We start from the raw sequence: 23,826 nt of genomic DNA, 5'->3' as shown, positions 1-23,826 counted from the left end.
TATCTCTAATAATTCCCTATCATTATCTCATAATAATCCAAAGACGCGTTTATATTTGGTTGTTTCAGCTGGCAAGTCCAAACACCTCTGCCAGGCCCTCATGCCTTCGCCAGCTGCGTCTCTTCTGGAAACGCTATCTGGGTCGTGGCAGGATCACATTCCTCAGAAACAGAACTGGTCAGTTGTTCATGCATCTGGCACCTCAAATTGCGATCTAGGCAGGTCAAATGGAAGATGGCAGCATCCTTATCCACACCATTACACTCAAGTTGTACAGTACTGTGTGGTAAATACAGAAAAATGTCTGCTTCATAACTAATCACTTTATAAAGAAAGAGATGAAACAGCAATCTCTGAAAGGTGGAAATACTGAAGATCTTAACTGTTTTATTTTTTCTGATATCTGATTACATAACATCTTCAATTATGGAAATATGCTGCTCATCTTGATTCAATTATGCATCCAAAGAATATTTTTTGTGTGATTTTATGTTTCGTATTATAGTGTTATTGAATGATTTAATTTATAAATGTGAGAAACAATAATTTGTTTTACACTCGTACATTTTGAATATATTAGTTTTTCTTGCTGAAGAAGCTCGATCTGCTGACATAAAATTGCAATTAGTTGCTTTGCTATTTGAATTAAAATGCATTATATTCAAAAAGAAAGAACGTTTTGTTTAGCTCAATTTAGTTTAGTTAGACTAACAATGCGTTTTAACCCCACAAATGAAGTGTCACTTTAACATAATCTATTAACATGGATGAACATCCGCCATCAGGCAGACCTCTAACTGAACTCTCACAACATATCATACCACTATTGATACCAAATGTATAAAGCAAGTATTATATACAATAAAGATTACGATGGAAAAGATATCTTAAGCAAGCGCCATCCGTTTGGGAAATCGAAACATGGTCATTAAATCTCCCCCCCCCTACAGTGAGCTGAAAGCAATGGAGGGAAAGATAAAGAAATAAACATCTTCGAAACGCATAAATCATAATCTGTCATTCATTTGTTTGCTTAGGAAACTTATAGCAAAATTTAGCTGCTGCTTTTTATATTTAGAAATCAGTTTTCTTTAAAAAAAAACAGCTAGAAACTGATACTTCTTGACAATACTATTCAAAAGATACAGCTACATTTTTCAGAACAATGTTGAGTATTTCTAAGCAGCATGTAATGAACAAAAAATAGAAACATACAACATGCCTATAAATGAATTATATCTGAATATCATATAATTAAAAGCTTAAGGAAACACCTAAAGTTAATATTCATCATCCTTAGTTTATTGCTATTTCACACGTTTCCTATGACATCAATTCGCTTTTAGAGGCACAGTTCTTAACAATAATGGCTCATTCCTTGTGACTCAAAATTGCAGCATTTCCAGAAATTATTTTATAAACTTGTTTACTTATTTTTAATCCTCTTTGGTTATTTTCGACGTTAAGAATCAGATGACCTATGAAAACGAAAATGATTGGGAAATGAAATGAAAAATAAAGAAAATGAATCAATAAGTAGGAGATACAGGACTGCTCGGAGAGCAGCTCCAGAAGGCATCAAAATTCAGTCATTGTACATTTTGAAGCGGGTGGGGGGAAAAAAACTAAAGATTCCTCCCACTGAATTGGCGGTGTACAGACTGCTCCGCTTGCAAACGAAGTTTCCTTTTCATTTCTATTCCTTTTCCTTTAGCTGTTATTAGGTTATGGTTTCTCTTTCATACTGCAAGAATGGAAACTCATTTAATTTCCTAAAAATTCATTTTTAGTTGTTGTTATTCATTAAAAAAGTATGGCAGTAATTCACTAAAATACAATTCAGTTAAGTATTGTCACAGATGTGGGCCTATTTAGAAAAATATATATTTTTTAATTTTAAGAATTGCATTTCAGTTCCAATTTCTCTTAAAATATTGTTTATTATACTTCTCTTTTCTAAACTGATGAGTCACCATTAGATCTTAGTTCAAATTTGCACTTTAAATTTAATTATTTATTCAGTCATACATTTCCATATTAAATTTAGATTTTGCTGAAATTAGTGTCTTCTAAAATATTAAATGCAACGTATTATCAAGGCATTCCGCATCCATTCTGCATGGTATTAATGTCGAATTCCCGTTTAGTTTAGTTTAATTTGATTTAATAATGTTAATTACCCATTGGTCAGTTGACGAAAACGTTACCTGAATCACAATCCATAATATCATTCGACTCTAGAGAGAGAACGTTTGATTTTAGAAGTCAGGCAAACAGCACAAATCTAAAAACACGGCAGAATTTTTTGATGGAATCGAATGTCAAAGCTGTAATTCTATTGTACCAAACCTGAGACTGCCAGACCACATCAACCCAAGCTTTACGTAGATAATTGTACAAGACAAAAGTATTATTTCGGAAAAGATATTATTAATCAATCAATTCTTGTGAATTCTTTCCGACATCGTATTGTGATTATTACAATTGTTATATGATTGCATTGATCTTCTTTGGAAGAAAGGTTTTACGAAGAATGGACAGTGTACAAATACCTATTCTAACTAGTAGATACACTATTATACTACATATCTAAAAGCCTTATTCTACTTAGCCAAGATAATGCTAGTACACTGAAAATATATAATATCACGAGGAAAGTAATAAACCTTAAAAGCATTCTTATTATTAACATATGCATATATATTTTCTTTCTGTCTGGAAATTCTTAGTATTCATATACATCCTGGCAAGTACTCATCATATTAAGGCAATACACATGCCTTATATAATATATGGCATAAAGACTAGTACCAAATTTCATCCGCCTAGATCAAAGCCTTTTAGAGTTATCTTTGTCACAGATAGTCAGAGAATTTCCAAAAATAACAGGATATTTTCTTAAAATGTGTTTTTCGAACTCTGGGTGGTCAAATACGTGGTGATTCGTAAAAATTTCGAGTTCAAATTTTTAAACGATTACTCTACTTCCTCTATACTATACAAGAAAATAAAAAGACGAATTAATTTACAAATCTGAAATTTGAATCTAGTTTTGTTTATCTTAAAATTATATACTGTCATGAAAATTTTTGAAAAAAAAAACATTGCGTGTATCTCATAGGTAAGGACTTATATGTGTTTGGCGGCATCCAATCTAAAGAGAAGAAAGTCATGGATACCGTTGAAATATTTAACATCGAATCGGGAATTCTTCGAAGAGGTGTCAATTTGCCTGCAGCCATCACTGGATCATCAGCTATATTTCTTGACCAAACGATTTCAGTGAGTAAAACATTCTCATCTCGCTTATCGAATTGAAATGAAATGAATCATTCATTTATATCCATAAATTTTGAAATATTTATAACTGAAACTATATTTGTCAAATAAAATCAGATGACGTCGGATACGTGATGAACATTATATGCAAAAAAGTATAAATATATTAAATCATAGATCTATACGGAAGTCTATTGCTTTTGAAAATAAAGTTACTATTTAAAAACATATATATTATTTTTGTAAAAAATAGTTAATAGTTTGTTGCATAAAATCTTCTTATCGTAGCATCTATTTTTAATTAAAATGATAATTTAATTCGCATCAAGTATTTTTTAAATATTGTAGCAGTTGAAACAATAATAAGCAAACGATATTTAAAATAATATGATTAATAAAATAATAAATTCCATACATTTATAATAATTTTTAAAGAATGATGCTAAATTTAATCAAACACTGTGAATGGTACTGTGAAAACAAATAAATAAAATTATTTAAATTATTTAAAGCACTCTCTGTGAACAGGAATAGCAATACTTAAGGTGAAATAATTTTTTACATAAATACAAACATTTTTAATTTTAAAAAAATTAACAATCTAATAGTTACAAATATTCATAAAGATCTTCCTTGTACTTAATAGCATTTGAGAGCAGAATCAGAAGAAAAATCTATTTAATTATTTTTTTTATTATTATAACAAATAATGTATACTTTTCCACACTATTTACATGAATACTTTACCAAAAATATTCCGTATTAATTTAAGTTTTTTTGAGTAAATATTTGAAACTTTCAAATTCCCATGATTTTCGTATCTTCAGGGTACCAAAGTTAAAAAGAGAGTGAAGAGTCTTATCTGCCGTAATGAGTTAGCTCCGAAACTTGATAAACTGATTCAAACACACATTTTACCATTTATTGGACCAACAACATCTGAGGAACATCAAGAAAAATTTCATTCAAAATTGGAAAATATTTCTGAAACAAGAGCTAAATCCTCCGAAAACGTTTTGCATTCGACGCTACAAAAAGAACACACTATGGACCAAAAACATACTGATTACGAAGAACAATCATCTGATTCGTATTCTGGTAAGAAAACATTCATTACATTAGAATATTTTCAATTTATTCGTTTTGTTATTCATTATTCGTTGATATTCGTTTTGTTATTCATTAATCGTTGATATTCGTTTTGTTATTCATTAATCGTTGATATTCGTTTTGTTATTTTTTTCGTTGGTATTCGTTTAATTTCATTCATTTGTATATGCGTGACTCATTATGCTGCAAGCAGTTGCATGCCTGTTTAAAAAGACTTAATCTGAAAAAAATACTTTTCATTGTTGAAATAAATACGTGCTTTCAAGAAATGTGTCGTAAATTCGAAATTTATTGAGATTATATTCAATTCCATAAATTTATATATTTTGCATCTTATATGAATTTATGGACTGTGTTAATTAAAATTTACACATTTGCTATTGTTAGATAACTTTAATAAAATAATTCATATAAAGTACTACTTATAATAAATTAAAATCATTCATTTCATGGAAGATTTCAGTGGCGATCAGATACTTTTCAATTTATTCTATCCAACAAGCTATTGTACAATATCTCCAAGACGATATTTGAATATCGTGCCATATCATGCAAATATCGGAACAGTATTTTTGAGAATTTTGTATAAACAGAATTTGGACTGTTCTAACTTTCTTCAGCCACTCGTTCAAGCAGTGTTCCTTTTCTAATTAACCATCTATCAGCAGAAAATATCTTACAATATTTCTTTCATATCTTCAAAATAATTTACGAATTCATAATATCGAAAAACATTGTAGAGATGTAGTACTAGCAGAGTAATTGTTGATCATCTATCTGAATCGTCTTTTCACCTAGAACAGTGGTTTTTATTTATCAATAGAAATCTGTCTATTCCAATTACGTTAAAAGAAACTCATAATCAAGCCACTTAATTATTCTGCAAAAAACGATTTTGTCTCGCTTCTTAAATAAAACCTGGATTACAGGTCTCCACGTGTGCTTTAATATGCTTAGCTTCTGCTGTTATTTCTCCATATCGTACAACTACATCTTTTCAGCATTAAACATGGTGGTACATTTTGTATAAATTTGATATACCTGATTTTATTCGTGTTACATTCTCAATGTACTGTCACGAGGATTTTTTAAAAATATTCTTTATGAGCGACTAATTTTAAACAGCTGGATATCTTTAGAACCAATAAATAATGAAATATTTATCAATATTTTAATTCACGTTTTCATAAATTAATATTTTTTGCGATTGTTCTTCTTATGTGTTCTGTCTGTGAGGTGTGTGAATATGTCCCCCTGTAAAAAAAGGGGTCGTGCAAGCGAATGTGACGTATGAAGTAGCTAAGTCATACTCTTGGCCTAGTTGGCGCTACTGAAAAATAAGAGACGCTTACGCGGCCTAAATGGCTTATAAAGAGCCATAAGTCACAACACACACGAGCAAAACTTTTTTTATATATATTTCAAAACAATATTTTTCATTGTTTTGTGATTTAGTTCATACTCAATAGTGTTGCGACGATATTAAATAATTTTTTATATGCACGTTATCACTTTGCATAATTTAAAGCAAATTTCATAAAAAATTATATTATTGAATAAAATATAAAGCGCTATCACATTGACGTTTCGAATTAGAGGTTCGAATTGCATCTAAATATCTTTTTTCTTACTTTTTCTTCAAAATGAGCTTGAAATGATTGCATATTTTCTTAACAAGAATTATTTTCTAAAATTCATTCTTATTTTTATATTCCAAATAATTTTCCGACAGATGTACATGAATCAGATGTATCAAAATCCAGCGAAGAGGAATCTCCAAAATTCCAGGCACAGGATATGTATTCATCCGAGCAACCTGGACAATTGACAGCGAAAGTCCACCTTTACGTAAACAAAGACAGTTCTTTGAGTTGTGAGAACAAAGATGAATCTGCCAATCATTACCTTAGAAGAACTGCAATGCGCAGAAGCAGTTCGACAGATAAATCGTCAGACGATTATTCTGACATGAGATCTGAATTATATCGTCGTAACTTTCAAGTGAAACAGATGTCTACAAAAAATCATGAATGTTCCCAAAATATCACCGATTTTCATCGAAATCTATATGTGACTACTCTTGAAGTTCCTATGGATGGAAAGGAAACCTGCAGAAAATACCATCTGAATGATCTTCAGCCTATGAAAACAGAAATGGTTTTAGAAAACAGGAAATGGAAGCCAATAGAAATTTGTTTTTCTGATTCAAGTTCTGATACAAGTTGGGTAAGTTTTCCTTATGTGATCTAGTGTGCGATTTCGCTTAAGGGTACGTTTTTTGTTTTTTTTTTCATCACTTCAGAATCAGAATGAAAATCTTTGAACGCTCGATTCAGCTTGTTTACACATTAAATTCGAAGCTTAACGTTATCGTTTTGCAAATATTATTTTATTTAATAATAAATGTTTTTCATCAAGCAAAGTATTTTGAAGGCTATAAATCTTCTTTTGGAAATCACATTTCTGTTCGTCTCTTAAAAAAAAATTCAATGCAATGAGAATGAAGTGGTTGACCATAAATTCGGTTTTAGGAAAGTGAGTCGCTGCATTTAAAAATTTGGGAATACTGTTTTATACTGTTTAGTTTGCAGCTCGTATTTAATAAGTATCGTTACATTAATCATGTGAATATAAGTCATTTGATTGATGCTTTAATTTCAAGACAAAATAATGAAATATTTCCCCAACTAAATTAATTAAAAAATGCATTTATATAAAAAGAATCAATTGGTCGAAAGAAAATTATTTTAATTATCAACTCATGTGATCTAAAAATAATATTTCGTTTAACAAATAAAGTGTACAAACTTTTGAGAAAATAAAAACCAATAAACAACAAATCAAAGAATTTCTATTACATTTAATCCTCATGCAAGTGGACTGCCCAAATTCTACTGAGTGATTGTTGGTTTCTATATTAGTATAAAATGTCCAACAACATTGTTGCGACATTTTCACGATATTTTCTGCATTCATAACATAAAAATCAATGGTGTATTTTCGATTATGCTAATTAGATAACTACCTAGAGTCTCTAAGCTCAGAGAAGGGGTCACAAACACATCAATCAAAGATTTTTATTTTTCTAGTTGCCAAATTTATAAGTATATAAAAATACAAATTCCATGATTTACAAAATTATAAAATAATATTAACACTTTATCATAAATAATTTGCCAAGTCAAATGTTTCGTTATGTTTACTTACTTTGTAAATTGTTTATATACATCGACCTCTGCTTCAATAATATTATAATAAAAATGTAAATGCAGGACAGTTGCAGCAACAATCTTAATAAAAATAAAAGTCATTGTCAATGTTTGTATATTGTAAGTTCCACATCCTTTCCTAATCGACTGAATCAATTCCAACCGAACAAGAAAAATATAATCAGCTTTTCAAAGTGCATCGGTTAATAGAATATTCGATAAATTAAAAATTAACCGAAATATTGCCGTTTTTCTGCCTTAACTTCGGAGCAATTATTCTTAATTAGATTTTAATACCATCTTAAAATTCAAATTTTTACTATTTCAAGGATATGATTTTCATTTCTCATTTCATTTGTTTCATTGTTTTTAATTCTTTTAAAATGTAACACATGATACGACATTTTTAAATGCATTATCAACCATATTCTGATCTTCACTACCACTATTTTTTTTAATGTTCTGTTTTCATATCTTTTGGAAATGCTTTTGTTGATTTAAGGTAGTTATTTAACGCATAAAAAAAATGAGGTGCCTTTTAAGCGATTACAAATTGCAAAGACACAAGAGCAGTCAATTAGTGATATGGTGCAATGAAAGGATTTTGTATGTTATAATAATGGATATAAAAGCAAGTTTTACATTAAAAATGCTACGCTTGAAAGTATTTTTACTTCTAGTAACGCCGAGTATATTAACTGGCAGATAAGTAAAAATATATTTTCGCAAAGTTAATAAAACAAGACCTAATTAACCTTAAATAAATCATTAACGTGCTAAAAGTGCATTGAAATGTGAAAAAAAAATGGTCCAATTTATCAAAAGAGGGGTCTCACAATTTTTGTTGCTTTAGGCTTCAAAATACCATACACCGCTGTAATGGAGTTATCATACAAAATATTATGCATTTAAGATCGCACTCACCAATTGTGCTTCTGATACTTCAAATCATTAGATCTTCATCAAATGGGAGATGCGACCGCTGCATACTAATTGTACTTTCATATTACATACAAATACAAAAGCAAATAATTGTTAAATACAAAATACTTCATATTAAATAAATACAAAATCAAATAATTATTTAATCGAATATATCAATAGAAATCAAATAAGACACCTTTTCTAATTTATCAATTTTACATTCTGGTATCTTCCTTCAACGTGGCATCGTGGATAAACGTTAAAAAAGTGAGGGGGAAAAAAATTCTTATTCTTAAATATTTTAGCGTCTTGCATAATAACAGTAAATAAAGGAAATTTTACCCTTTGCATTCGGAAAAGTAATTCGATGCATAATTATTCATCTAATACAAAGACGTGTTTAATGCTCTGAAAAATATACATAATTGTTTTAAGCCAAATTTCTTTGAAAAATTAATCTACATCTTTTTACTACACTTCTAGTATTTTTTACAATAAAAATTGAAAAAATAGGTAAATAAAACTGAAAATGATGCAACTTGAATGGTGAGTGAGAAGCACCATCCGAGTGCAAAGAGTTAATCATTACTACTAACTTAGCTCTTTATTTCCATTAATAAGTAAATTAGGAGAAATAGCTGAACATTTGCTTTTTAAAGAATAATAAATATTTCTTTACTTTTATCTTTACATAGCAAATTAGATCAAACACGGTACATTCCAATATTTTTTTCATTGAAATTGAAATTTTTAAACTTCCAACTGGCTGTATATTAATTCAAGCGATTATACCGGGGACATTTTCGAAATGGAAATTTAATATCAATGTTAATACCCAAAAATTGAAAATGCATACGCCTTTATTTTCGATTTACAATCTACAGATATTCTTATATATCTCAGTCAAATTATTATTTTTAATATAATTTTTCTGTAATTCCTAGGAAAGAAGTTATTTCAATTTTCTTCACAAAAAATCATTTACATTCTGAACCTTATTGTTCTTCTCTGACTGAATATTTCAATTAATGTGATCTCAATAGTTGAGATTTGTATTGCAGAAAAATTAATACTTTTCTGTTATGGCAAGCAATCCTCTCATGAGTTTTAACTGATATCGACCCTATTAGCATAATATATTGTACGATATTCCCACGATGTTCTGAAGGCCAACAAATGTCGGGTAGATATTGAACAATGTTGTTTGGCATTTTATGCTAATAGGAAACGTTCCTTCTTTAAAAGCACAGTTTTTTTTAGCATTATTTTCAAAAGTTTCTATAGTTGATTTTACATGTTGAATTTATTTGTCAGTATTTCTAATATTTCTTTTTTTTTTTTCAATTTAAATGTCTATTAAGGAACAGCAATTAATACTTTTCGTTTGCTCAAGTTTCAATTTGTTTCATCAAAATAATTCTTAATCTTCCATTATGTTCTTTAATTGATATATTGTAACATTTCTTTTCTTTCTATAGGAGAGCACCAATTTCAAATTATATTCTCCTCCACAGAAGTGGAAAATGCGATGAATAAGAAAAAAAGTAATCTATAGAATGATGTATCATTTATGTACTTAGAATCAATTAAATATCGTAAATAAATATTTTAACCATTTTTCATTTATTCTTTTATATGAACAGTTGGAAACATTTCTATTCTAAAATGTATATAAAAAAGTCTTTTGAACAATTGCTGAGTACTGTTTACTTTCCTCTTCCATTGGTGAGAAATTAAGAGTTTCATCTGTAAAAATCTTCAGTGTTTTGGAAGGAGATGTTAGAAAACTGGGCTTTAAAAAAATCTGATAATTTAAAGTTATTACCTAGTAAACAGTCGGAATAAGCAAATTTTATTAAAATTTAGGTAAAAGTTACTTTTAGTGTGCACCCAGCTGCGCCAACAACGCCAAGTCGCCAATAAAGATGGCGGACAAAATAAACAAATACTTCCACAGAACAGTTACGGTTACCATTTCCCGGCATCTAATTAGGACTTTTTAAGTATTTTTTTTTCCCATACTGCCCGGTGCCTTCTACAGATGCCGAAGGCATCTGTAGAAGGCACCGGGCAGAATTTTTTAACTTAAAAAAAAACATCCTACGGCTTCGCTAGCAGCGGGAGCGGGAACCTAGTAGCTTCGCTAGCACATTTAACATAAAGACTGTGTGTAAAACAGAAACAGTACATAACCAAGAGAAAAGAAAAAACGGAGAAATAAGCAATCGGAACATTCTCCATACAAAATTTCAAACAAACATACTTTCCCCACCTTCATCAACTTGTAAAAGAATATATTCCACTCACCTTCCATCCATTCTGCCGGTTCGATATCAAACCATTCTCAATACAAAATTTCAAACAAGCATCCTTTCCTAATTTCATTAATTCGTAAAATATATATGTATGCATATTTAACTCGCTCTTCATCCATTCTACAGGTTCGAAATAATCCCGACATAACAAATTATGAAGGGAACCAACCGTTATAACACCAAAAGAATTACGAGAACTGCGAAGAATTCCATTTGCAGCTGTCTTTGAAAGTGAGAATGCAGACGATTTTTTTAAAGCGAATACTGACAATTAAAAATTGCAAAAGAATAAATATTTTCTGTTCGTATTCACATTAAAAAAAGAAAGAAGAAAATAACTTTTAATTATAAGCTTAAATTTCTTTATAATAAAGAACAAAAGTAAAATCTTTAATCGATATTTTTTTAATATTTTTAATTTAACATTTTTCATAATTTAATTGTAGTTTAAGTACAACTCAACCATTGCAAAAAGTAGTAAACAAAACAGCAGTACGGTTGCTAGAAGAGGAATCCGATGGGTTGCAATATTGGCGACAAACAGCTGGTGCACACTAATCTTCACTCAGGCCAAAATTTACTGTTAATTCGACTGAACAATCTAGGTTGACAACAGTTGATTCAACAGATATAACATATGACTTATTCAGAATCAGTTCTTCAGAGTATAGTTCGCGCTCTGTAATCGAATCGATCTGAGAAAAAAAGGGCAAACTAATCGATTTGGGGACAAATGTATCTGGTGTCGCATTTTGTTGATTGTTCTTGCTGTATCTGCTAAGAAATCCACTCGATAAAAACGCCATGATTTTTTTTTATCGGCTGCCTTGATTAGTTGTTGTTGGAATTATTAAGAAAAATTAGATTTTTAAACTGTACATATTCAACAAGTTGAGCAATTATTATTAAAAATACGTTATAAATACTGACAACATGTAGCAGTCACGTTGCAAATTCCCCATTAAACATTTATAAATATTTCGACATAAATATTGTGAATTCTTTTTATATTTTTATATATTTTCCCTCAATATGGTTGTACATATGTTATTTTTGTTTCTTTCCTTGTTTATTTAAAATAAAAGAAATAAACATAACTTTTTTTAAAAAAAGGTATTGACATGCAAAATTCTGCTTTTGGCAAGTTATCCTTGTATAAGCATAAAATGCCCAAAGGAATCGTTGCAATATTTTATGGTTTTTTCAGGCACTCAGGATATCGAAAAACTCCGTAGATATGTTTTTAAAAATATTGTGCAAATAGGGATCCATATTCCATTATGTTACATACAGCAATTAGAATTACTTATTCTCTGTAAGCTAATTATCGGGAGCTTTAATGAGCAACCAATATTTAGAGACCATTTACTTTTTTATAACTGCTAAAAATTTTAATTTTTATAAACTAAATTGGAACAAAAATTGATGAAAGGTTTCAGAAAAATAATAATTTTCTTAATGTTTTGTGTTTCAGAAAGCATCAATTATGCACCTATATCATCCATTACCTATTACACATTCGTATTTATTTCAAAAGAAAACCGTTGTTATGAAAGGAAATCTCTCCTTCTGTCGATTGAAGTTATATTTTTAAAAAATCATATGAAACAACTATGACTTGGATTTTGTATCGTTCGTAATTTCATATCGTGTTTAATATTCCATTACCACAATTTATCGTTGGCTTCCGAAGTATTTCTTGTCCCTTTGATAAGACTTTTTTTTAGATAAATGACCATTCGGTTGTCGTTCAATACCTATACTGCACCAATGCCCATGAAATTACTAATTATTGTATAGAATAATTTATTAAACTTATAAAACTTACTAATAAATAATTTTTAATAATTCAGTAATTACTTATAAATAAACTTATTAATTAAATATAAAATTATTACTGTCCACTCAATCAGAAATGTCTTACCTGCCTTTTTCACCATTAGAAAAGTTTTATCTCCAGCACTATCTTTCGCTGTCGTTCGAATCTTCTTTAATACCTTCTTAATATTCTTTAAATTGTGATCTTACAATATTCTTCACCATCAACTCCAGGAGATTTTTCTACCATGGAAATTATTCTAATGTTCTGCTATCTATCATCCAAATAATGAAAACAAGATGAAATATGGATAACATGATAAATGGCGACTGAAATATTCTTTCTTGTGTTAGAATTTTAATTCATGTATGTGAAATGAGTAAAAGTTTACCAGTCATTCTCAGATGTTTCAAGGCTTTAACAATTCATTTTCAGGAACCTTTCGTACATTATTATGAAAATTAAAAATTGTCTAGAGTTTAGTATTTTATTCTATTCAAGTATAGATATAGAATTTTTCTATATTGCAAGAAGTTATTTTTCTAGTTCAATCTCTTCGGCGGAGGGCGGAGTTTGTTATTTAACCGAAACCGTGTAAGAATTTTCGCTACAGTGCGACATTCACACAAATAAATAAGAAATTTTAAATCATTTCTTCCGAAAGTGTTTGTAACATATAAGATATTATTTAATAAAAATTTAAATCCCATGAGAGATTGAATTGGATCAACGCTTTTTAGATCTTCACCTTAACTTTTTTTTTATTAAATAGATATTTTAATGTCAAAGATTATCTAAGATGGCAACATAATATTAATGGCTATGTTTGTTTTCATTTGAGAAGCGAGCGAGTCAACCTTGGCAAATTAAACAAGTTTGGGAGCACTGTCCTGGTGAATTTTTAGGTATTGAAATATTGTAAAGTCCACCTATGTTTTACAATGAATTTATTTTATAAAATAATTTTTTTCTTAATCAGTTACTAAAATGAACTTTGATACTTTATTATAAATACAAGGTCAAACTACCGGACTTCGTTATATTAAATATTCTAGTTTTTTTATTGAAATTTTTATCCTTCTAGTTTTTGACTAATAATATATCATATTTTCATTTAAAAATCGTTTCATCGTAAAAACTTTAATTTCATTTGCTTTGCAGATAGTTCACTTTCAAATCTGTCCTATATCATTAAATGCACAATGTTTCATATCTCACGAATTTAATTTACAAAATAATTTTGATATTTGATACATCTTATGCTAAATATTATGTTATCATATATCCGTTAACTATATTTGAATTAACATTATTAAATGATTGTGTGAATTAGAGACATTGCAATTTGACTGCTCAAATATACAAAATATGAAACTCCTTTCATATGATTATTTAAAAATCTCCAAATACTATTAAATAATAATTGTTTTTGAGGTGCTAAATTATTTATTAAATAAAACTAGATTAATTCTTAAAATATCTCTGTATATAGAATCCATGTGTACTTTTTACCTTATGTTTATTTTTGAATAAGTCATGTTTTTTTTTCTTTCTGAATTTCACATTATTAAATCACAACAAAAAAATATAGAGTTGCACCATTTTTCTAATATTTTAAGTATATTGTATTATAAATTATTAAACTTTAATGTTATTTCATATGTTAGTTTTTATAAAAATAAGGAGAAAAAAGAGTCACAATAAAAATAATAATTTAAAAAAAACCTATTAATTGATTTTAAATAAGATGAGATCTAGTAAATAAGATCTTATTTGGATTTAAAGTAATAAAGGTTTGTAGTTGGTGTAAATGAAATAGCAGTATTGTACATAAAATAATGGATAATACTTTTGCACTTGTTAAGTTACTCTAAATATATTCAGAGTATAAGAAGGAAAAAAGAACAGCAAAGTGTTATTATAAAAAATTATAGTGCATTGCTTTGTATTTTGAAGTTATGCTAAAAAAATAGTTTTGCAGATTTATCAATTATCTTTTAAAATGTGTTTTTACCATTTTGGTGATGTTTTTAAGTTTACAGAAACTAGTATCTGTTATATTATTGCAATTATTTTTAAATCTATATATAAAAATTTTTTCAGTTTAGCTTATTAATTTTAATAATTACATTGATTTTCTTGTAGATCTGTTTTGTTTGGTATTAATAATGTAATAACTATTTGGAATAATAAATATCATTCATCAAACAGACTTTTTTTATTTGTAATTCCATTATGAACTGAGCTATGAGAATAATTGTATATATTGATAATTGTATAATATCTAGAATAATTAGTTATCTATATTAATTTTATATTTGATCAAAATTTTTTTTCTTTTTTTTTTATAGTGATGGAGGGAGAAAGAAATGGATTTGAAAGATTCTGTAACAAAGTTATCAATGTTTTTGATGGTCCTGTAACATGGTTTAGAGGTAAAGAAATATTTAATTTATTATAACAATACTTAACATTGCATTTATTTTAGCTTATGAAAAAATTAACATTATATCATTTTTATTATATCTTTAACATATATTTTTTTCCCCCAAATATAAATGAACCTTATAAATATGTACATGATGAAAGTTAATAAATATTTTTATTGATAATAAAGGATGGTAAGGATGGAGTGAAAGCAGACAATTTAACTTAAATTAAACATAAAATTTTGCTCCAATGTACTTTAAAGGATAAAAAATATGCATAAACATGATTTTTTAAAATTTTAATCAAAAAGTTATTGCAATTTTAGCATTTTCTAATTATAACTCCCAAAAATGTTACTGAACAAAATTAATTTTTATAAGTTTTAAAATTGTCCTTTAATTATAACTATTTATGCAATTTTTACCTAAATTTTGATAATTTTTTAAATATATATTTCTTATGTCATTTACAACATTGAATTTCATTGCTACAATAAAATTCAAATATTTAAACACGTGATTTATCAAATATTTAAACACATGATTTTCTTTCATTGTTAAATGTAAAGAAAGATTATACTTATTTTATGTATGGTTACATGAAGAATTGGAAAATGAAATAGTATTACCAAGACTCAACATGCAGTTTAAAATAGATTACCCAGACACTTTTAATCTGACTGTGATATAATGGAACTCAATTGCATTAGGAAAATTCATATTCGTATAATTGTGCAAGGCTATTAAAATGACATTACTTTAATGCCTGTCACAATTCATTCCTCAAAAATATTTTGTTGGATGAATTGGGAACATCAAGTTAGCATAAGACATTTAATCAAAATTAAACACAACCAATATTTCCATTAAACCAACTCATTACAAATGGTGACTAATTAATAGAGAGAGAATTGAAGAAGAGTTAATTGATGAAATATTAATTTAATGAGTGATTTTTTTTTCTTTTCCTGCCTTATATAAATATTTTAATCCTGTTTCATATGTATTATTTAATAAATGTTTGTCCCCCTTTTAGAAGAAGAATAATAAGCACTAGCAATTTATTTATTATTCTGTATTCAGAAGCTAAAAATATTCTGTTCCTAATAGTAAATTTCTTAAGCTCTGTTTCTTATCTAGCTTTTTAAAAATATATTATTGTCAAGAAAAAATGCTATGGAAATAAAGAAAAATATAGTCTAGCTAACTGTAAAATATGAAATTTCATGGTTACTTGTAACATGAATCTACCATCTTATCTCAAATTGATTCTTATATTTTGTGTTGCAAGATGCATTTAATGGATGTTTTCTTTTACAAGAAATAATACCAAATTATAATTTTTCTTATTTTATACAAATTTCAATGAATATGTTTTTAATTAATGCTGTTACTATTGTATCTTTTAAATTATGGCTAAATGAAATTGAAGATTTCCTTAAAACAAGGCTTGTTTTTTATTTTTGTCTTTCTTTTGTAGCAACTAATCAATTCATTATGTATGGCATATGAAACATGATGATTAAACATGCAACAGATTAATTCTGTCAGAGACAAAATCCAAATGACTTATGGTGCAGCGTATATGCCAATCTGTATTCAAAATTAAAGGGTTACTCCAGAACATATGTACCTATTAGAAGGAAAATATAACGTTCAATTTTTATTAATAAAAAATTTATTGTGCTTAGATTTTTGAATTTTTATTATCTACTTTCTGTTTAAAAATTTCATTTTTCTTGCCTAGCTTATTTCTCCATTTTTTTTTAATTTTTTTTTCTTCTTCTTTCTTCAAATGCTTATCTTTAAAGCACTGTATGCAAAAGTTTTTTCATTTAAATATTTCTTTTCATTGATTATTTATTTTAATATTTTTCCTCTGTAAACAAAGCCTTCTATGGCTATTATGAAATGTATCCAGTAATCTAAAATTCAGTTATGATTGCTATTCTTTATTTCTTTTTATTAGCATGTTTTAGTCAAGTTAATATACTATTAGAAGTAAAATATGTTATACCATTTTAAAATTAGATTTCCATGCATATTTTGCATTAGAAATAAGAAAATGAAATTGATGAAGATGAAATGTAATTAGATATTAAATAGCATAGAAATTTACACTGTGCAGTTTAATAACATTAGACACATTCATTTATCCAATTAAATTAATAAAGGATGCAAATCTATTAAAATCATGTAGCTGAAATTTTTCTTACCATTTGTAATTCAATAATTTGAGGGATCCATAAATATCATGCTTGTAAGAGTTAATTGAGATTAAACATTGCCAGTATGTGCAGTAATAAGCTTTTCCTCAAAAGCAGCTGATTTCAAATAAAATAAAAGGGCTTCTGACATATTATTACAAGAAATCATATTAAAGAGTAAATTCACTGAGTTATATTTGGCAATGCTTGTTATCTACATTTTAAATTTATACTTAGTAAATATAAAGTGCAAAAAATTGTAAATTCAAAATAACATTGTTAAAGGTACATGTTAATTATAAATGCTATTCTTGGAAGTTGTGTAAAGTGCACTTTTGAATGAGTAATTAATTTTTTTATAGTTATATTAATTTATTAAATTTCTTTACTTCCTATTCATTGTAAGTTACGTGAATAAAATAGTTAAATTTATATTTTTAAGTATGTCTATTTCCTTTTCTGTGCCTTCATACATCATTTCAGATGTTTTAAGTTTGGATATTTGTTCATGAACTGTCACATTGATCAATTATTTGAGATTTGATTGTATAAAGATTCTGATAAAACTGAATGGAATTTTCTTTGTTTACAGATCTCTGATATTTTTTTTATCGGAGTCATCAGGGTTTCCAAATTTCTAACTCGTAATAATTGCTCATTTATTATTGTGTAATATGTAATAATTCTTATTGTTGTAATTTATATTGTATTATAAAGTTTTTTTTATGCTTTCATCCAGAGACTGTTGTGCTCCCAAACCAAAAACAATACCCATATTATCATAGAGTATATCCCCGAGTTCCAACTATTGATGAATGTTACGAGAAAGATGCTCCCTGCATGTATGAAGCTAATGAGCAGTTTAAACGAGATATGTAAGTTGATATTATGGTTATTTTATATTTATTGAGAAGTTTCTAATTCTTTTAATCAGACTATATTTTATTTCACCAATTTAATATAATGATAAACTGAATCACTTTTACAAGCATAAATATATTAGAACTAACAATACAAGACTTCAAATGAATGGGAAATTTTGTGCAGGCATTGGATAGGATTACACAGTTGGAGCTTTCATTACCAGCATTTAGTGTTTATTTTGCAGAAATATGATTAAAAAATATTCCACTTGTTTATCTGCTTAGCAATATTTTCACACTCATAATAATATAATGAAATATCACAGGGTCCCCCCCCCTATTTTCTTATATACATTTCTAATTTATGATAAATCTTTAAAGAAGAAGCACACTTTCAGCCTATACATGGATCAACATTTGGAAATATAATTACTATTTAAGTGTTTATTATGTGATAGTTAGATTCTGTTTTGTAATTCATTCCTCATTTACTCTTTCTGATATGTGCCTATTCCCATTTTAGTATAAATATTAAATTATCAGTCTAAAAGAACATGTATAGTTTCATCATCTGTTGGAGTGTTTTCCATCATAGTTTGATTTTGTTTTGTTTTAAATCAGTTCCCAGTTTTATCTTAAAATTATTATGATTATTAGAATATTAAAGTTAAAAAAATGCAATGATTGATGAATAATAATAACTTGTATAATAAAAAGATGAAAAGCATATTATTTGATATGTAAATACTTACAGCTGTAATATTCTTAACTTTTTATGACTGCTGATTCTAATATTATAATAAAGTTTATCAAGGATTTTTAACTTTTTCAGAGGCACAAACAATATATTTTTTTCTATTACAAATGTTGATGGATATGTAAGCAAATTCATATGGGAAACATTAGAATTGGGGCTATCATATATTGTCTACATTAAATTCTAAAAATGCCTTTTGAAAAAAATTATCGAGAGACATCTGCCAGCTTAAGAAAAAGAAAGAAAAGATTTTTTTTTTTAAAGGAAACCATTGTCTCTCAGAGAGTTAAACTCTAATTTACAATCCTAGGTAAAGGTAAAATATATTAATATTATATAAACTTTTTTTTCAAATTCTTGAGTAAACAAAAATAGCTTTAATTATCTTAGATTATTTTAGATAATAGATTTCATTAAAAAGTATTAATTTTTTTTCTGTAAATTACTATTAATATTTTAAAATTATGATTGTATCAGAATTTTTCATATATAAACAGGATTCCAAAAATTTGTACTAACTCCAAAATGGCTAATGGCTGAAGTTTAAAAGAAGTTTGTTTGTCAAATTAATATATAGATATTAAATATTTTTATAAGTTTTCAAAGTAGTTTTTAAATAGTGAAGTTATTTTAATAAAATACTATTCAAAGAAATTTAACTTAACTATATAAATGGATTGTTTAATCTGTAAATATATTATACTTTGATAGAGTATAATACGATTTACTGTTTGTACTAAATACTTTATTGCTTCTTTTGATTATAGGAAAGTTGATGCAGCTATTGTAGACATTTTAAGGAAAAGGAAACTTGAATGTGTTAGGTATGAAGGTCATGAAAGACATGAAAAATGTAAACAAATATTTGATGAATATGCTGAAGCTGAGTTAAATTATTTTATCAAATGTAAGTGATATTCTGATTCATATTATCAAATTCTTTTCTTCATTTTTTTTATTGTTATAAAATGTTACTTTCATGAAATAAACTTATTATTATTATTATTCTCTTGATTGAACAAACAAATTTCTGAGATTATACTTCTCTACACTGATTTCATTATTAATGATATTCAATGACTTTAGCTAATTATGTGATGTTGACTTCAAATCTGGTATCGCTTTTGTAACATTGACTCTAGTTTCCAAGATAAAATGAAAATTGAATTTCCGTAGTAATACTCCTCTTATATTATTTTGAAATTGTCTCAAATGAGAATCATTATTAAAATTAAGTCAATTCAATAAATTTATTTAATCTAAATAGTAATGCAATCAGAAAAAAGATCAATACAGAAATCACTTGAAATTTTTATTAAGTATAAGTTAAATAATAAAATTTAAAACAGTATTAATGGATAAAAAAATAATTTCAATAAATTAGAATAGTTTTTAGTAAATGATTTACTAAAATAGCAATAATATGTTATTAATGTTGCATTGTGTGCAATTAAAAAATGAGTTGGCTCAATTAAAACTTTGATCTTCAAATTTACTTAACCTTCTAATAAGATGACATATTCTAATTTAGGACAGTTAATATTATTTCAATCCCTATACTAGCATAAAAAGTGTTTTAGATATTGACGAATCTCCAAGTGTTTTGATTTTTTTTTTTTTTTACATTTTAAATTACATAATTATTTCTCATTTAATTGCATATTTAAATACTAAACATAAGTATTCATTTCATATATCAATCATGTCATTGCACACTAAAGGTTTAATTTGCAAAAAGGCTTTTTGTACAATATATAAATCCTTCTATGTGCAAAAGAAGTTCCGTGCTCAAGACTCCCACAATAATTCTGGCATTATTTATATGTTTCATCATCCATGATATCTTTGCTCTATTATTTTGAAAAATCTGGTGGATCCTCTCTCTTATTTCTTACTAGAATGTCCCAGATTATCTGGGTATTCATTCTAGTAGAAAATGCACATTTGAGTGTATATTAGTACCCAAATTTTTAAAGTTTTTAAATATATTTTGTACTAATTCTTTATAGTTATCTGTTTTGTAATTAGCCAAAAAAACTCATGATTATTGAGATGAAACATGCTAACACAAGATTCAGTATCAATGATATATGCTGAAAATTTTAAATCCTTACCAGGCTTGCAAATTGAGATCTGTAATAAACTTTTTTTTTTTTTCCCTGGTTTTTCATTATTTTGTTCAGAAAATATTTTACAAATATTTTAGAAGCAATCACCTTCATTATTCATCAGCCTTATAATTTGTTTCATTAGGCCAGGTTTTATATTAAGTGACAAATAATAATATTTTCTATCAACTAATCATTTTTTTAAAATATTCATAGTACTAAGAGTCAGCATTTCTCTTAAAAATCATTTGATTTTTTTGCTGTATATATCTATATCCCTTTTTTTCTATTCTCATGATAAATAAAACAACTTTTTCTATAAATTGTGTTGTTCCATTTGTAAGTGCATCATCTCTAGATGATTACTAATAAACTCCTAATGCACCTGATAGCAGAACTTTTGCTTGAGCATTTTAATAATATGATATTTTTTCTTAAGTTTTACAGAATATGTATTTGGCTGGGAAAGATAGTAAATAAAATTGTATATTAATAATAGAAATCTTGGTTTGCAAATGTGCAATAGAAATTTTGAACAGTCCATTAAAAAGCTTAACTCTTCTGTTTCATATTGCCTATATATCTATATCTACAACATATGAAGAAGTATATCAATAAATATACAATCTCTCTACCTTGATTAAAATACAGAAATTTTTTTCTTTTCTCTTGTTTTGTGAACTATTATTTTAACATCAGGTTTTAGACAATCTCTTTCCCTTATTTTTAAATTTTAAGAGTCTTGAACTTTATTTTGATAGACCAAATTCTTGTATGAAACCAGTTCTGCTACAGACAACTCCTGTCGTATTGAGAGCTTATTTCCTATTAAGTTTCATCTTATAAAGGAATATTAGTCAATGACATGAAAAATGAATCTAAGAATATCCTGATTATATATCAATGATCTTCTTGTTGATTGCAAATCAGGATATTTCCGCATAACTTTTGTCCCGATCCCCTTTCATATTCACAAGAGAGAGAGAGAGAGAAAAAAAAAGAAGTAATTCTCTCCACACTTTGGTATGCCAAAATTATTATTTTTTTTCTTTCACCTTTTTACTGATTGACTATATAAATAAAATAGGCAAATAAATATAAAAGGTAAAATCAACATATATTATTGGTTACAGAAATGCTGAGAATGTACATTAAAAAATAATAGATTTAACATGGGAAAAGTATAACATCAAACCCTAAAACCATTAAAACTTTCATGGCAAATAAAATGTTATTGTTGGACAATTTTATTAAATAATTTACAATTGGTTTCGCTGTAAGCATAAAAATTTTGAATTATGTTCCCAAAATTTATTTTTGTCTAAATATGAAACCTTTGATTTTTTGTAATTATTCTAAAATTTCCTTATTATAGTCTTTAACAATTCGAATCCTAATATGTTCATTAAATATAGTTTTTAAATCTTTCATTTAAAGAAGAAAAGCTTCCATTTAATTATGCTTTAATAGATATACCTTATCTATCAATTATATCATTTATTTAGTCTTTTTCTTTTTTCGATTTCTTTATTTCAATCATAAATCTTCATAGGTTGTTATATATAAATGAAAATGAGAAATTTGAATTAATAAATTTTTAATTTGATATTGCCCAAAATCAAGGCTAAAAAATCTGTACTTTAGGAAGAACATGCATCAAATTAACATTGTCTGTTTTTAATTTAATGGTATGAATTAAGTCTTAATGTGGAGATCTTTTTTGTAATGATAATATCATATGGCAGTGATAAGTTCTATCTTCCATTTTTTGATAAAGTGTCATTATTTCCAAAATTTCATTATTATTTATTTTGTAAATAATTAATAAATAATAATTTCATTATTATTTTATTTGTAAATAATTAATAAATAATAATTTCATTATTATTTTATTTGTAAATACTCTGAAGTGTCAGAAATCCTAATAACTAGAAAAAGACCATATCTGCATTTTCAATGCAAAGAAACTCCTTACAAAATTATATGTTTATAATGTCATCTGAAAATATCAGCATAACATACATGAAATATCACATAATAAAAGAAAATTATTTGTTCAAAAATTTTATAACTTTGCAACCTTCTAAAAGCAAATAAATAATCATGAAAATTGTCAAAAATAGCATTTTTGTGTGATGAATATTTGTTGTTTGAAGTGTCTATAAAACAAATATTTCATTCATGTCAGTGCTCTGTAATATATCTTTAATGGTGTACATTTATTTTTTAAATTTTATGAAAATAGGTTTTTAATTTTCATGCATTCTTTTTCATTTTTTGTGACTATTCCTGGGAAGGGGTATTTTGATAAAATAAGTCAAATAGCTTTTTTTTTTTTTCATAGTAAAATTACATAAAATATTGTATTTATTATCATTCATTTACAAGTGTTTGGTTTTTGCAGATGGTGATCTTGGAGCCTTCCCCCATGCCAAGCATGCCTACATGAAACAGAAACACAGAATGGTTTATGAACGTAGAAAAGAAGCAGGAACTTGGAATCCCAATAAATGAATAAATTACTTTTATTATAATGAATTATTTGGAATATCAGTGGAAGTTAGAAATAGAATCAGAATAAATAAATTGTTGTTGAAGATACTGATGTTTTATTGACTTTCCATCATTTGTTAATTGTATACTTTTATGTATTGAATAGTTTTATGTTTTATAGATGAGACTGAAAATAAGTACCTATAGTTGTTATTATTTTTAAAAAACTGAGCAGTGTCTTATAAATTTATATTCTGTTAGAAGCAAGATTTGTTATTTTGTTTCATAAATATTTTATTCGTCATAACAATGT

The 23,826-nt window shown here is 26.9% G+C and overlaps 1 protein-coding gene across 2 annotated transcripts; it reads left to right on the top strand.

Moving 5' to 3' along the window:
• The first annotated feature begins 13,413 nt into the window (after window positions 1-13,413).
• Window positions 13,414-23,617, top strand: LOC129968154 (NADH dehydrogenase [ubiquinone] 1 beta subcomplex subunit 10-like). Of its 2 annotated transcripts, none has more exons than XM_056081973.1 (5): window positions 13,414-13,561; window positions 15,008-15,091; window positions 18,032-18,167; window positions 19,680-19,819; window positions 23,425-23,617. In XM_056081973.1, exons 2-5 carry the CDS (start codon window positions 15,010-15,012, stop codon window positions 23,532-23,534), a joined length of 468 nt encoding a protein of 155 aa, XP_055937948.1. In that variant the 5' UTR covers window positions 13,414-13,561; window positions 15,008-15,009; the 3' UTR covers window positions 23,535-23,617. The 2 variants fall into 2 exon arrangements, with proteins under 2 accessions (XP_055937948.1, XP_055937950.1); XM_056081975.1 differs by having other exon boundaries at window positions 13,469-13,549.
• The last annotated feature ends 209 nt before the right edge of the window (window positions 23,618-23,826 follow it).

The sequence above is a fragment of the Argiope bruennichi genome, chromosome 5 (genome assembly GCF_947563725.1).
Source record: "Argiope bruennichi chromosome 5, qqArgBrue1.1, whole genome shotgun sequence".
In the NCBI taxonomy this organism is placed as follows: Eukaryota; Metazoa; Arthropoda; class Arachnida; order Araneae; family Araneidae; genus Argiope; species Argiope bruennichi.
This window is presented reverse-complemented; position numbering and strand designations above follow the sequence as displayed.

What these genes read in the sequence shown, in the direction of transcription:
- LOC129968154 (XM_056081973.1), top strand. Translation starts at nt 15,010, where the DNA reads ATGGAGGGAGAAAGAAATGGATTTGAAAGATTCTGTAACAAAGTTATC. An exon ending in GAGCAGTTTAAACGAGATAT is followed by an intron (nt 18,168 to 19,679) that starts GTAAGTTGATAT and finishes TTTTGATTATAG; the next exon opens with GAAAGTTGATGCAGCTATTG. An exon ending in GTTAAATTATTTTATCAAAT is followed by an intron (nt 19,820 to 23,424) that starts GTAAGTGATATT and finishes TGGTTTTTGCAG; the next exon opens with ATGGTGATCTTGGAGCCTTC.